Source organism: Oncorhynchus masou, chromosome 18 (genome assembly GCF_036934945.1).
Source record: "Oncorhynchus masou masou isolate Uvic2021 chromosome 18, UVic_Omas_1.1, whole genome shotgun sequence".
Taxonomy (NCBI): domain Eukaryota; kingdom Metazoa; phylum Chordata; class Actinopteri; order Salmoniformes; family Salmonidae; genus Oncorhynchus; species Oncorhynchus masou.
In genome coordinates this window covers 39,675,902-39,692,559 of record NC_088229.1, presented here as the reverse complement: position 1 = coordinate 39,692,559, position 16,658 = coordinate 39,675,902, and the positions used below count along the sequence as shown (strand labels likewise).

The 16,658-nt window shown below is 44.6% G+C and overlaps 1 protein-coding gene across 2 annotated transcripts in view; it reads right to left on the bottom strand.

Moving 5' to 3' along the window:
- LOC135504570 (semaphorin-3ab-like) overlaps positions 1–15,722 on the bottom strand; it is a 28,640-nt gene extending 12,918 nt beyond the window's left edge. Inside the window, exons 1-8 of one of the 2 annotated variants that reach the window (XM_064923278.1) lie at positions 15,233–15,722; positions 9,722–9,876; positions 6,224–6,286; positions 5,973–6,092; positions 4,873–4,966; positions 4,589–4,708; positions 4,265–4,410; positions 3,971–4,085 (exon numbers count right to left, since the gene is read on the bottom strand). In XM_064923278.1, coding sequence (XP_064779350.1) covers positions 3,971–4,085; positions 4,265–4,410; positions 4,589–4,708; positions 4,873–4,966; positions 5,973–6,092; positions 6,224–6,286; positions 9,722–9,876; positions 15,233–15,368 — 949 coding nt within the window. In that variant the 5' untranslated portion in view covers positions 15,369–15,722. The remainder of the gene's footprint in view (positions 1–3,970; positions 4,086–4,264; positions 4,411–4,588; positions 4,709–4,872; positions 4,967–5,972; positions 6,093–6,223; positions 6,287–9,721; positions 9,877–15,232) is intronic. The other variant, XM_064923277.1, reaches the window with a different exon arrangement.
- Positions 15,723–16,658: the final 936 nt, after the last annotated feature.

Sequence of the window (16,658 nt, the reverse complement as noted above, 5' to 3'; positions counted from 1 at the left end):
TCTATAAACCCCAAACTCCTCAAGACTTTGTTGTCCTCTGCTTTGGGACCTGAGTGGTCTAACCTAAACTTTGTGGTCAAACAGTTAGTGTCTCCTGGTCCAAACTGATGGTATGACTGTCCTGAATAACAACACAGTAACACGCCAGAGAATTCCATCTCTCCTGGCTTTATATGTCTGTTTATGGGCTTCTGGCCACAAACAGACGCCCTTCAAATGTTTCCAACTGATGAACACATTCAAAAGACATTTTAGATATCTATATGTAGGCCTATTAAAACACCATTTTTAAAAAATATATATACTCCGTTACTCTGAGAGCTTCCCTAACACGCAGTGGTGGGGAAAGTATCCAATTATCATGCTTGAGTAAAAGTAAAGATAAGTTAACAGAAAATGACTCAAGTAAAAGTGAAAGTAAAATACTACTTGAGTGAAAGTCAAAGTATTCTTTTGAAATATATTTAAGTATCAAAAGTAAATGTAAATACTCAAATATATGTCAGTATCAACAGTCAAAGTAAATGTGTAAACCATTTCACATTCCTTATATTAAGCAAACCAGACAGCACAATTATTATTATTATTTTTTTTAAATTTACGGATAGCTAGGGGCACACTCCCAACACTAAGCATTTGTGTTTAGTGAGTCCACCAGATAGTAGGGATGTAGGGTGGGATGACTAGAGATGTTCTGTTGATAAGTGGGTGAATTAGACCATTTTCCTGTCCTGCTAAGCATTCAAAATGTAACGAGTACTTTTGGGTGTCACGAAACTGTATGGAGTAAAAAGTACATTCTTTTCTTTAGGAATGTAGTGGAGTAAAAGTGGTCACTTTATTCTGACTATAGGAGGATTAGAAACGAATGTATTCAATAAGTACTGATGGTTGAGTGCTCCAGACTGTAAACAATCCCTTTCACCTGTACAAACACTGATGACCTGCCAGGATAGTGGCTCTTGTTAAAGTTGACACCCAAATATTCTCGTAGAAGTTCCGGCATCGATAACAGCCTGGCTCCTTCAACATGAGGGGCCCCGGACCCGAACAAGGCGCTCATGCGATTCGTAGTGTTTCTGGCCGACGGAGCGTGCCGTAAACACAACACCGGCGGCATTCTTGGGCTGATGGGATCTTTTCAGTTGCAACGTGTCCCGGGGCAGGTTGTTGTGTGGGGATGTTTATGTTCATCTTCCTACTCACTGTCCTGGGTGAGACGGGTTGGACAGGGAGTTGTCTGTGTGTGATGTGTGTATGTTTGTGTGTGTGCATGTTTGTGTGTGTGTTTGTGTGTGTATGTGTTATGATGTGTGTGGTTCACTTTGCCTCAGTATAACCCCAGAGAGAGAGAGGGGGGGGGGGGTGTTGTTTATTTTACTGGCTGGTTGTGTTTACAGAAACAGATGTGATAAGGGAACGGTCCTGTCTCTCGGTCTCGCTTCTAGCGAGGCCAACTACTGATCACATCACTGACTGATACTCTATGGCCCATAAAACTAGCGATGACAGGGTGCATGCACAAGCATAGACACACGTGTACACTCACACAGGCACACAGACACACACAGACTTGAAAAACCGGAGATCACAGAAAGGGTAGATGATAGACCCTTAAATGCTCTCTAATAGAGACTTCATGGTAGTTGCCAGGGCGACTAGTGCTGAAGTACTACAAAGGCAGAGCAGGGTAAAAAGGACAGGGCTGCTGGTCACCGTGGTAACAGAGTGGAATACCACAAGCCAGGGTGGAGTGGAGTTATGCTGGCTGCATGATCAAAACACTAAGCTTTCTGTAGGCCAAACATAGACTCTTCACTTCTATATACAGTGCACTCAGAATGCATTGATACCGCATTACGTTGAGTTACAGCCTGAATTCAAAAACTGATTAATTCTATTTTTTTCTTACCCATCTACATTCAATACCCCATAATGACAAAGTGAAAACATGTTTTTATACATTTTAGCACATTTATTGAAAATGAAATACAGAAATACAAAAGTATTCACACCCCTGAGTCAATACTTTGTAGAAACACCTTTTGTGGCGATTGCAGCTGTGAGTCTTTTTGGGGAAGTATCCTAAGAACTTTGCACACCTGGATTGTACAATATTTTCCCATTATTCTTTTTAAAATTCTTCAAGCTCTGTCAAGTTGATTGTTGATCATTGCTAAACAGCCATTTTCAAGTCTTGCTATAGATTTCCATGCCGATTTAAGTCAAAGCGGTAACAAGGCAACTTGGAGCATTCAATGTCGTCTCTGTAAGCAACTCCAGTATAGATTTGGCCTTGTTTAGGTTATTGTCCTGCTGAAAGGTGAATTTGTCTTCTAGTGTCTGTTGGAAAGCAGACTGAACCAGATTTTCCTCTCTGATTGTGCCTGTGCTTATCACTTATATTCCGATGACAAGCATACCCATAACATGATGCAGCCACCACCATGATTGAAATTATGAAGAGTGGTACTCAGTGATGTTTTGGATTTGCCCCAAACCAAACACTTATTTATTCAGGACAAAAAAGTGAAAAATGTCCTTGCCAAATTTTTTGCAGTATTAAGTAATAACCTTTTACTGCAGTGGGCTAAATCAGGGTCACACAGAGTGTTTAATCTATTTTAAAACAGAAGGATACACCTCACACACATGGTTATGGGTATAAAAATAGAAGACACCTTCACCATGTCAGATATCGAGTTGTAATGAATTAAGTTAGTGAATCCCATTATTTACACTTTATATACATCACATAACAAAACCGTTCGACATAGAAGCACTGGATTTTCAGCAGCTTGTTTATTAATTATGAAATTATGAAAAATATTAATAGCATTCAACCCATGAGGCAACTAGGTAATTTGACTGCAGGAAAGGGTTATGTGCCTTGTTGCAAACAGGAAGCATGTTTTGTTATATTTATATTCTGCACATGCTTCCTTCTTTTCACTCTGTCATTTAGGTTAGTATTGTGGAGTAATTACAATGTTGTTGATCCATCCTCAGTTTTCTCATATCACAACCATTAAAGTCAGTAACTGTTTTAAAATCACCATTGGCCTCATGGTGAAATCCCTGAGCTGTTTCCTTCCTCTTCGGCAACTGAGTTAGGAAGGTGTCGAAGGACGCCTGTCTCTTTGTACTGGCTGAGTGTATTGATACACCATCCAAAGCTCAATGAATAACTTCACCACGCTCAAAGGAATATATTATAATGTATATATATTATAATATATAGGAATATATCAAAGGAATATATTCAGCGTCTGCTTTTTATTTGTACACATCCACCTATCAGTGGTGTCCTTCTTTGCGAGGCATTGTAAAACCACCCCTGGTCTTTGTGGTTGTATCTGTGCTTGAAATTCACTACTCGATTGAGGGACCTTACAGATAATTGTATGTGTGGGGTACAGAGATGGGTTAGATCTCACAAAATCATTTTAACCACTATTATTGAACACGGAATGAGTCCTTCAACTTATTATGCGACTTGTTAAGCACATTTTTACTCCTGAACTTATCTAGGCTTGCCACAACAAAGAGTTTGAATACTTATTGACTGAAGACATTTCAGCTTACCATTTTCAATTCATAATATAACAAAATTCCACTTTGATATTATGGGGTATTATGTGTAGATCAGTGACACAACATGTAAATTGAATAAATGTTTTAACCCGGCTGTAACACACCAAAATGTGGACAAAGTAAAGTGGTGTGAATACAATCTGAAGGCACCGTAGTTGCTTTAGAGCCAATACGGTCTATACAATATCCACTCCCTCCTCCACTGCTGTCTTATTGAGATTCAACACCATTAACCATTATGGTACGTCTGTTGAACTTTAGTACGATTGTTTGTGTTTCACTTGGTGAATTGGTGGTCATGGTCGGTGAGCTTATGGTCATGTGTGTGTGGTCACTGGTCAGTAAGAGCGAGGTAAAGTTGATAGTTCATACTCACGTAGTTGGTCAAAGTGAGTCTGTATCCCGTCGGATCCAGGGATAGAGCACACGATACGTGCCTTCTGGAAGGTGCTCCACTTGTTCACCAGACTCCGCTGGCCCCCGATGTCATTCTGTACACACCCAGATTAGAATAGATGTCACTATCGACAGAGACAGCAACCGTGATAGTAAGATGGTAAACAAACACACATATACAGGCACATCGATAAACACACAAGTGCACATGCACGTGCACACACACACACACGTACATCGGTACCAGTACACACAGGCACGTAGAGATCCTTACCTTGCAGACACGCGCCACTCTGGAGTACAGCACCTTCCCAGCAGCCCCCTCTGCCTCCTGAGCGCGCTCAGTGAAGAACACGTACACCTTATCATCCTCTGGGTTATCAGTCTCTGCCATCCAGGCCACCTTAACAAACTGGGCATCTGACAGAGAGCGAGAGAGAAGAGAGATTTTACCATTTAGACAGAGAGAAGTACAGAGAGAGAGGGTGTGAAAGATATGTTTACAAATTAGAGCGAATGAGGGGAAACGTTTCGATGTGAAAGAGAGCACAAAGATAAATGATTGAGTTTTTATTGTTTCATTTATACACGTCCTTACTCTGCAGCCAGGAGGAATCGTACTGCTCGGTGCGGATCACATGACGACTGCCCAGGCTGCGGAAGAAGGCCGAGTCTCGACTCATGAAGTCAGATGAGATCCCAGCATACAGCTCCCCATCTGGACACGGGATACAGAAAAACACATCATCCAACACACTGTATAGGCTTACCCATGGAAAAAGCACCAACACGTCATTATCCACATCAAACAGGTCTTCGTACTGGTGTGAACTCACTCACATACAAGACATTTGCTCACAGACATACTGTGTGTGATCTTACCAATAATGGCGGAGGCAGTTCTCTGGTGGGGATCATATGGACACTTTCCCTTCCCGCATTCAGTCTGTCCAAATGATAGAGTTTGTCGCTCCGACTGCCAAAGAAACAGAATTGAATAGACACAATTTAAACACTCTACACACATACACACACGTGCACTCACTCACGCATGGACGCACGCTACTGCCACATGACCAGGGGAAGACTGACCATCTGGCATTACGGGCAAATGCCAGATGGTCTTGTCAATGTTTAGCCAGTGGCCATGTCTGTCTTGTTTTTTTTTTTTTTTTTACGTAAAATTATCATTATCTGGCTAATAATGGGGGCGTCAAGAAAAAAATGAAATGGTCCGGTGTGTTTGAAATGCCAGGGGACGATTCTTGGTCCCAGTCCGCCCCTGCACATAACTCATGCACAGTACAACTCTAAAACTCTCCCAGACTTGTCTATTAAGGAGGCCGTAATCTCTGTAAATATTTGGCAGAAAAATTAGTCAAATGCAATGTGAGGGAGGCAGCGTCGCTGGCCTCTCAAAGCATCGCGGCCCCTCGTGTCCTTGCTCAGGAGTCTAAGCCCCTTTCATGGGTTTCGCACCTTCTCCCAGAAACACAGACACCAGCACACATGGGGACCTGAACACAGTGTGTGAAAAAGTGAAAGAAGAAAGAGAGAGAGGAAGAGCACGGGAGTTTAGCTAAGAATCGTTGAGACGTGGGGCAAACACACGGAGGCATAGGACAGGCAGGCATCGGGGTATAGGGGCACACAGTACAGTACACATAGTAGGTGTAGCAACAGATAGCGCAGCTATAGGGGCTGACAGCTAGGCCTTTAGTCAGACAGAACACACAGGTATAGGATGTATTGCTATAGGACAGATGTAGAAGGACAGAGAGAGAAAGCTTGAGATAGGCATCCGTTTTCCTCAATATATTCCTGGGGGACCCCCGGGTGTGCGCATGTTGGTTGAGGAAGGAGTGAGTGTGTGTGTGTGTGTGTGTGTGTGTGTGTGTGTGTGTGTGTGTGTGTGTGTGTGTGTGTGTGTGTGTGTGTGTGTGTGTGTGTGTGTGTGTGTGTGTGTGTGTGTGTGGCTTTACCTTGAGGAAGACGGTGGTAGGGATGAAGGCACAGCGAGGGTTGAAGGCTCCCGTTCCACACACATACAGGTGGGTCTGGTTATAGGGCTGCAGCACTCGCAGGAAATTAGCGCACTCCAACTGTAGAGGGGGATTGGAGTTAGGAGTGTGTGTGTGTGTGTATTTGTGTGTGTGTGTGTGTGTGTGTGTGTGTGTGTGTGTGTGTGTGTGTGTGTGTGTGTGTGTGTGTGTGTATACCGGTAACCCCTCACCTCCCGGTCCTTTCCAGCCATCAAACACTCTTGGACCCGGTCTGGACTTGCTGGCCAGTAGAGCTGAAAAAATAATGATGATCTGGTATCACCATGATGATCTGGTATCATGCCACCATGATGATCTGGTATCATGCCACCATGATGAGGTGATATCATGCCACCATGATGAGGTGATATCATGCCACCATGATGAGGTGATATCATGCCACCATAGATGACTAACCTCCACAGCATGTCCACTGAGTTAGTCATTTAGGGGCCGTAGCAGAGATCACGTGACAAGATAAAGATGTTTTTTCTTTCTTTCTTCATTTCAGCTTTCCATTTTTAAAAGCTCCGGTTACCGATAAGCATACACCCACTGAGACACGGACTGTTAGAACGGCTAATTCACCGTGGATTGATGAGGGATTATGAAATTGTATGGTTGAGAGGGGCGAGGCAAAAGGAATGGCAAATAAATCTGGCTGTCCAGTCGATTGGCAAACGTACTGTAAAAAGAGAAATTATGAGACTAAACAACAACAAAAATAATAAGAAGAAATTGTACTACGAAAACAAAAGGTACATTTTTATAAACGATGATTGTACAAAATGTGGAGTATCTTCAATGAAATGTTGGCCAAAAGGGAAACGTAGTTTCATCCTTCATTGAATCAGATGTCTCATTCATCACAAAACCCTTTGATATTGCCAACAACTTTGATGACTTTTTAAATGGCAAGATTAGCAAACTTATGCATGACATGCCAACAACAAACTCTGAGCCTTCATACTCATGCTTAACTGACCAAATAATGAAAGACAAGCATTGTAATTTGGAGTTCTGTAACGTAAGTGTGGAAGAGGCGAAAAAAGTATTGCTATCTATCTATAATGACAAACCCCCTGGTTGTGACAACTTCAATGGAAAATGACCGAGGATGCTAGTGGACTCTATTGCCACTTATATTCGCCAGCTCTTCATTGTAAAGCCTTTCAAGTACATCAATATCATGAACGGCAATCTATCCTGGCTCAAAGTAGAGGGGAGATTGACTACTGGTCTTTGTGAGAGGTATTGACATATTAAAAGTACCAAACTGTCTGTACAATCAGTTAACACACAGCTCAGACACCCATACACACATGCTACCAGGGGTCCAGAACAGAGGCTAGGGAATGCACAGTACTATACATCTCCATGACTACAGGGAACTCTCTCCCACCTCAGGTAACTCAAACTAGCAATACATGTATTTTATTTATTTTTATTAAACCTTTATTTAACTTGGCAAGTCAGTTAACTCTTAACCCTTTTTTCAATTTTCGCCTAAAATGACATACCCAAATCTAACTGCCTGTAGCTCAGGCCCTGAAGCAAGGATATGCATTTTCTTGGTACCATCTGAAAGGAAACACTTTGAAACTTTTGTAAATGTGAAAGGGATGTAGGAGAATATAACACGTTAGATCTGGTAAAAGATAATACAAAGAAAAGAAATGACGTTTTTTGTGTATTTTTTTGTACCATCATCTTTGAAATGCAAGAGAAAGGCCATAATGTATTATTCCAGCCCAGGTGCAATTTAGATGTTGGCTACTAGATGGAAGCAGTGTATGCGCACAGTTTTAGACTGATCAAATGAACCATTGCATTTATGTTCATTTTGTATCAAGGCTGCCCAAATGTGCCTAATTTGTTTATTAATAACTTTTCATGTTCAAAAATGTGCACTCTCCTCAAACAAAGGCATGGTATTCTTTCACCGTAATAGCTACTGTAAATTGGACAGTGCAGTTAGATTAACAAGAATTTAAGCTTTCTGCCAATATGAGATATGTCCATGTCCTGTGAAATGTTCTTGTTACTTACAACCTCATGCTAATCGTATTAGCCTACATTAGCTCAACCGTCCCGCGGGGGGGGGGGGGGACTCACCAATCCTGAAGAAGTTTTAAGAACAAATTTTACAATGGCGGCCTAGGAACAGTGGGTTAACTGCCTTGTTCGGGGGCAGAACGACAGATTTTTACCTTGTCAGCTCGGGGGATTCGATCGAGCAACCTTTCGGTTTCTGGCCCATCGCTCTAACCACTACGCTACCTGCCAACCCCATACATGTGTATGATGCACAAAGTTCGTATATGACGATATGCTTAACTTCCGTCTGTACCCCAGGAATTGTAGCTGCTGCCTTGGCAACACCTAACGGGGATGCTCATCGAATACTAAATGCTATCACTGAATACCAGAGGGGGGAGTAGACTGGGCGACCACCAGCATTCACACTGGGAATATATAAATACACCATCTGTGACGAATACTATGTCTTGGAGGGGAGTTTTGTATAACCAGTTCTATGCCCTGTCACATGGACAAAGATGTGGAAATGCATAGACCCTACACTAATCCCTGTGCAACATGCAACTCAATTAGCAAGGGACTGAAAAGGAACCAGATTTTTTTTTTAAGTAAAGAAAGAGAGGGAGGATATGGAAAAGGAGAGAAATTAGGATGATGCTGGTAGCGGGCATGGGTAAATAGAGAGTTGGAGATCGGTCACATTTGCACACAGAGACACACACACACACAAACACACACGCCCGCTCACGCACAGCTCTTCCGTCCTTGTGTGTGATGTGGGCTGGCGGTGAGGGACTCATGCAATAGGAATGCCTCAGGGGTTGGTTGATCAGAGGATGGTGTTATTAGTGGGAGCATTGGCACTCCAGTCAATCTCCTGCCAGGCAGAAGTGGGAACAGGGGTGACCTTAGAATGAAACCCTCACTTATACAATACGGGGCTATTCCCGTCTGGGAAAGAGAGTCAGAGAGAGAGTCCCTGTGTAAATGTGTGTCTACGTGTATTGGAATGAAAGTTTGAGCGGGAGGAAATGGAAAGGGAGAGGAACGAGAGGCTGTGATTGGTAGTGGGCATGGGTACATACAGGAGAGAGGTGGATACGTGTGATGATTGCTGTGTGTTTCAGGTAGTGTTAGTCTGAAAGAGTGGGATTGAGAGATACAGGGGGCTTGATGGAAAGAGGAAGGGATGCTAGACAGCTGGAGGTGGCTTACTCCTCCGTATTCTGGTTACCATCCATTTGAGCGTCTTTATCCCTCTACGTTACTTTCTCCATGCACACTGGACAACGAACAGTGACTGACAGTCATCCAGCCACTAACATCTATTCTCTCACAAGATTCTCTGGGTTATGGTGAAAACCAGCTAGGAGTTAACGTTTTTCCTCACTGAAGAGTGTAGCTGGATCAATACATGTGTTCATGGGAGTGTAAGTGTGTTGGATCTATTACCCTTTTTTCACACAATCATGCAGACCAGAACCAGACTGTGGTTTGGATAATTGCTTTTCAAATCGTCTTTTTTTCCCCAAAAAAGTTCTAACAATTACGGTGGTTGTGTCACCAGGACAGCTCAGTACAGCTTGGTTTGGTTTGGCTCGGTTCGGCTCAGTAGTGTGAGAAGCCTATAGAGAGCCAGGCAGTCTGACCTTGCTGGGGTTTTGTGTGATGTCATCCAGGCTGGTGGACAGCAGGTTGTCCTTCATGGCCACGTAGAGCCGACGGCCATCTTCATCTGGCAGCAGAGAGTGCATGTCCCCCGCCGCCAGGGGCAGGGATAGGAGACGGCCATTCTGGACCAGCTCTGAGAGAGAGAGACAAAGAGAGAGAGAGAGAGAGAGAGAGAGAGAGAGAGAGAGAGAGAGAGAGAGAGAGAGAGAGAGAGAGAGAGAGAGAGAGAGACAGAGAGAGAGAGAGAGAGAGAGAGAGAGAGAGATGCAGAGAGATGAATACAACAACAGCACAGTACTGAGGCTGTCCTAATATGAACACCGTACAGCAGAGAGATGAGTCCGCAGTCACAATATGATACAGACACCAATAACACAGCAACAAATATGTCTAGAACCCAATGACTAATGAAACGTGACCGTATGAGCAAACAATTTGTATAGACAGCTCAATGAAATACAGATAGGACGACCGAGAGATCAAAAACACAGTCACACACCAGCTATAACAACGCATATGGTCCTCCAAAGACCAGCTAATGAGTGGTACTAGGCTGCATCCATTAATCTTATGAGTTGTAGTATTCTGTGGCTAGGACTCCAGTCCACAAACCCACATAATATGACTCAGCACAAACCCTTTCCCACAGCGTCTAACACACATTCATCTATTCACTTCTCCAGCGCGCTTCCTGGAGATCGACATAAGTCAGAAGTCCGTCCGTCAGACAAACAAACTAATACATCCCCAGACAGATTAGACGAAGGTGGCTGATACAACAGTGAGACTATGATAGAGGCTGTCCGTCGGTTAGACCCCATAGCCGGAGAGCTAAGAGTAGCGATTGGCAGAGGATGACCATCACCACTATCAGTCTACTCTCCCTGTGAAACCACACTTCTCCCACACAAACTACACTAACGTACAGAATGTCAATTGGCGTTGAGATCACATAGGAAGGAATTTGGAGGATGGAATTGGTTTACATTCCTCTAACTGCACATATTATCTTTTCCCTTTTACACTTAGAAAGAAATGGTTCCAAAAGGGTTCTTCAGCTGTCCCCATAGGGGAACCCTTTTTGGTTCCAGGTAGAACCCTTTTGGGTTCCCAAAAGGGTTCTACCTGGAACTAAAACTATTCTACCTGGAACCAAAAAGGGTTCTTTAAAGGGTTCTGGGGAGAACCGAAGAATCCTTTTAGGTTCTAGACAGCAAAGCTTGCCTCTAAAGCTGAGCTTGCATGTGTTTGATAGAAGATAGAAGCAGGAGGGTTTGGAGAAGATTGAGAAGTAGTGACAGACTGTGTCTGGTGGAAAAACTGGAACAGTGAGATGAGACTGATGCCACTGTGATGAGACTGACAGACTGAGAAATGAGACATGGCACGCGTGGAAGGAACTACACTGCGATGAGAAAGAGGATGAATCGATGGGGAGAAGGGCATGAGAGGGAAAAAAAAAAGTATGGGAGCAGACTGAGGGAAACTATAAAAATAAACTGCCATTTGGAGTTAATTGAATCACTTTCATTTGCTGACGAAAGAGGTAGCAAATATTTATTTTAAGAAACTGGGAGGACTGTAAGATCAACTGGCATACACATTCTATTGGTTGTTGGCAAACTTGTTGAGTGACACGTTTCAAATCTCACAATCAAAGTCCCCGTTAAGAGTGTACCCATCTCATCTCTCTCACACCCAAATATATTATTTGTACTGTATATACTGTACATTTCTACACACACACTGGACTGTAGAGCCAATGGCCAGAACACCTGTCAGGATGGCGTCATTCTGACTCAATGATGATTGTCTCTTATTCAGGGTGACAGAAAACACATTCCAGCCTCTCCCAAGCTAAAATACCCTTTCAGACACGGACATGTAGTCTCCACGCACACACACACGCACGCACGCACGCACACACACACACACACACGCACGCACACGCACACACACACGCACGCACGCACGCACACACGCACACACACACGCACGCACACACACATATACGCACACGCACGCACACACACATATACGCACACACACACACACACACACACACACACACACACACACACACACACACACACACACACACACACACACACACACACACACACACACACACACACACACACATTCCTGCCACTCTCCCAACACACCAGCTGCACCCACCAACCCCAACGGGCCCATCCTTCCTCTGGGGTAGTTGCCTTGACAACAGTGACCATGTCGACCCAGTGGGGGTTCCAGGCCTGTTCTCACCAGCAGCCCCTCAGAGGGATTAGTACTGTCAGTGTTTCACCTGTCAGACTGGCTTCCACAGCTAACAGCAAAAACACAACACGTCTGCTGTAGAAAGTCCATTAGCTTCATGCAGTAACGCGCTAACGGCTCAACTGTAAATGTAGGCCAATGTGTAGGAACAAACTAGTGAGAAGTAGATTTGTAAAGGTACATTGTTCAGTTGAGAAGGCTTAGATTGGAATCCTGGAAATCTTGTTGAAATCCAAGATCACAAACAGAAGGGTCTTTGTTTCTAAATGTGTCTTAACTCATCAGAACAACCATGTATTTTCAGTCCGGGTAGACTCAACGTGTTTGTGAAAACTGCAGAGTGCCTCCGTCCTCAGACAAGCTGAAGGTGACAGCGAGGTCCTTAAGGCCCTGACCCTTGACCTCCAGCCAGTTGAGCCTTGACCCCGTCACTCTTAATCAAAGAAAAACTTTGACATATCTCCACCGCCCACTCGCCCCACCCTCTCCTCCCTGTGTCCTCATGCCCCGACCTTAACACTTCCTCTGGTGTCTGTGGCATTCTTTTGAGGGCGAGTCTCTGTCTGCCCACCACCCTCTCTTCTTCCAGTCCTGTGTGGATGTGGACGCCGTGAGTTAGGATGGCATCAGGAGGAGAGGTATATTTTTAGCCACCAAACAAACCTGAGCCAGCGAACATTAGATTACCTCAGTCATGGGAGCAAACTGATGTGCGTCTATGTGATTAGGGTGAATGTGTGGCGTGTGATTCAGCTACGAACATTCCTGCATCAGGAGACACAGACACACACACACACACACACAAACACACACGACAAGGGCACATACAGACACACACACAGACTAAAATGAACATTGACGCAGGCAGGAATGTGCACGCATGCTCACGCACACACGCACACACACGCACATAAACACACACATAAACACACACACACACACACACACACACACACACACACACACACACACACACACACACACACACACACACACACACACACACACACACACACACACACACACACACACACACACACATAAACACACACAAACACACACACACACACCATGGTGGGAGTCCATTTTAAAACAGATGGTTATTTTCCTCAAACTGGTGCTAAGCATCCTGTCTATCATGATTCAATAGAGTAGTTATCATTAATCTCCCTCATTACCATTTTTTTTATTATCAAGAGGATTGCTAGCGTGTGTGTGTGTGTGTGTGTGTGTGTGTGTCTGTCTTTGTGTCTGAGTCAGTCTACCTGTTTCTCTACACGGGCCCCATAGCTGAGTTGTCTGGCTCACGGTTCCCAGTGGGAAGACTTTGTGCGGTGTGCCACTAGAGAAATGAGGAAACTGGGGCCCGTTTCCTGTGGAAATGGGGTTATCACTTCACCAATTACAGTGCAATTAGAGAGGCAGGACTGGAGATGCCTGGGAAACAGACAAACACACACTCCCTGACATCTGGATTCTTTCACCACTCAACCAGGCACACGTGGATACCCTGCCCTTTGACCTTTCTGAATAAATACGTATTCATCATAATCAGATGTTTGGCAAAGGTAGCTCTCTGTCTGAGCATTACAGCACAGCTTTAGTTCAAGGCTGCAAAACCACCGTCTACCGTTGTCAAGGTTGTTGCCAGGAAGAAGGGGTACCAATCCTCACGGCACCACCCTCACCCTCGGGTGAAAGGGGAAAGTGTCATCATCTTGAGACGATGGACTAACTTCCAATTTATGTCACAAATGTCTTGCGTTTATCATTCAACACGATAATGACCTTCCCAACATGGCCGCCTCTCCAATCACTGTACAGGGTAATGATGCATCCTCGCGGGTCACGAGAGGAGCGGGTGAACTGTTCAAGGCAGCCGGGGCAAGGTGAGCGTCATCAAACGGCAACTCTATAACCCGGCTTGTGTGGGGTTCCCAATCATTCTACATGGCTTAACAGCTGGCATTGCTTCATTAGGCTTTTATATGTGCCGCTATACATTTCACATCATTCGCAGCAGTAAAATGTCCTTTTTGTGTGTGGGAGGCAAGAACCCAATCCCCAGCTGTCATTTATCATTTGGGAAATAAGGGCTGGAGTCGACAAGCGACTGGAATAATTGAGCCGTTAGGATTTGGGGGGGGTGGCAGGCGGTTTAGTCCAGTGCTGGCTGGCTGGCCCGACGCAGAGATTGAATAACTGGTATCATTTAGTCATTAAGGCAAGCTGGGTTGAGAGAGAGAGAGAGAGAGAGAGAGAGAGAGAGAGAGAGAGAGAGGGACCAGGCGGCCAAGCTGATTTACCCAATCAGTCATGGTGGGGTTAAGACCAGCTCCCTCACACGTGGACCTCCAGGATCTGATCTGGAATCAGGACCTAGTGGTGAATCTGACCCGTGAAGAGCAGAGGTTAAAGGGCAATAAAGGCGTTCAGACATATAGCGAGGTCCAAAAGAATTTCCAGTCCTTTTTTTAAAGATTCTGGGCTTTATTTTCTTCCGTACCTCTGATATTGTACTCCGCGTTGTGACGCTCATGTTCAAAAGCAGCCAGATGTAGCACTGAAATGGAGTCCCGCAAAGCAGAAGTGATGCAGGAAATGAAACGTCAGACACCTTCACTCTGACCGAACTAACTAAATCCAACTAGCTTCTCCCTGTGCACAAGTTCCCTTTCTACTTTCTAGGTCACGTACATTTCAGCCTTGAATCAAATTGTTATATGTTACTCACATACGACTGATTAGACTATCACTCCCAACTGGGGGTTCGGGATTGTTGCATTCTCAGACATGAGCAGATGGAGCAGCTCACATATCTCTCAATACTTACATTAGCACAGACTAAAGATCTTAACATACCTCTCTATTAGAAGACAGATAAATACACTGTCATAATCATTCCTTAGAAAATGGAAAAAAAAGCCTGCCCCTTCGATGACACACATCTTCGCACAATAATTGCACTCCGTCAATCATACGCAAACATCATCACACAAACATCCCATTCTCTCCTGCACTGTAGCTGATCCCTCACCGTGTAAGAAAGTGTCCTGGAACGAGGAAAGCAGTGAAAGGGACAGACGTTGAACTAGATAATACAATTAATAGATAACACAATGTGTGGGCAGACAGGAGAAATGCGAGCCACACTAACAAGAGACAGCAGGGCGTGTGGGGGAGGGAGAGAGAGAGGGGTTCTGTCTTACCTGAGTGAGTGAACTGCAGGCGCGGCAGGGAGGCTCTCCATGCCCCTGTCAGACTGCGCCCCAGGTGGGCTAGAAGGAACAAGGTCGCGAACCTCCACATGGTCTCACACACGCGCACACTCAAAGTCCCGAGCATATAGCACACACACTTCACGATTAAGGCACCAGCAGGACACACACTCACTTGTGTCTGTGTGTGGGCTCTGAAAAGCAAAGAGATTTAGTCCAACGGAACACACTACTCCCACTTGGCTTCAGCTCGACAGCTACAGAGATGTGTCTCCTCTCTTCTCTTCATGTGACTTGTCTCCTGTATCTCTCGCTCTGTCTCTTCTCACTCTCGTCTCTTGGGTTTCTCCCCTCGTTGAGTGTTGATTTCTCTCTCACTGTACTCTAATCTCGCTCTCTTTCTCTCTCGCTCCCTCTCCCTCTTTCAGTCCTCCTCTGTATAGGCAAGGAGGAGGAGGGGGAAGAGATCCCAAATCATTGCACCAGCCACACACACACACACACACTCCTTCTCTTTTTTTCACTGCTCCAGGAAAACCTACTTTAATAACTGGTAATAAGACAACTGCTGTGCGGGGCCTTTCATCTTATTTCCCGTCTCTCCCTCTCTCTCTGTCTCTCTCTCTCCGTCTTTCTCTCTCTCCCCCACCAAATACACACAGAACTCTATTGCTCTTCATCTCCCCATACTAAAATGCTCAGCTTTTGAATAATTTGTAAACTACAGTCGAACCCTTTCACAGTCTCTATAATGCTGACCTAATGCATCGCCTGCTAACAATAACATGAATGATTTAAAAAACTGTGACAGTCATGTCAGATAATATATTAGGTATTCAGTGCCTTTGGAAAGTATTCAGACCCCTTGACTTTTTCCACATTATGTTACGTTACAGCCTTATTCTAAAATGTATTCAATTGCCCCCCCCTCTCAATCTACACACAATACCCCATAATGACAAAGCAATTTATGAAAGTGAATCACATTTACATAAGTATTCAGACTCTTTACTCAGTACTTTGTTGAAGCATCTTTGGCAGAGATTACAGCCTCGAGTCTTATTGGGTATGAAGCTACAAACTTGGCACACCTGTATTTGGGGAGTTTCTCCATTCTTCTCTGCAGATCCTCTCAAGCTCTGTAGGGTTGGATGGGGAGCGTTGCTGCACAGCTATCTTCAGGTCTCTCCAGAGATGTTCGATCGGGTTCAAGTCCGGGTTCTGGCTGGGCCACTCACGGAAATTCAGAGACTTGTCCCAAAGCCACTCCTGAGTTGTCTTGGCTGTGTGCTTAGGGTAGTTGTCCTGTTGGAAGGTGAACATTTGCCCCAGTCTGAGGTCCTGAGTGCTCTGGCGCAAGTTTTCATCAAGGATCTCTCTGTACTTTGCTCCGTTCATCTTTGCCTCGATCCTGACT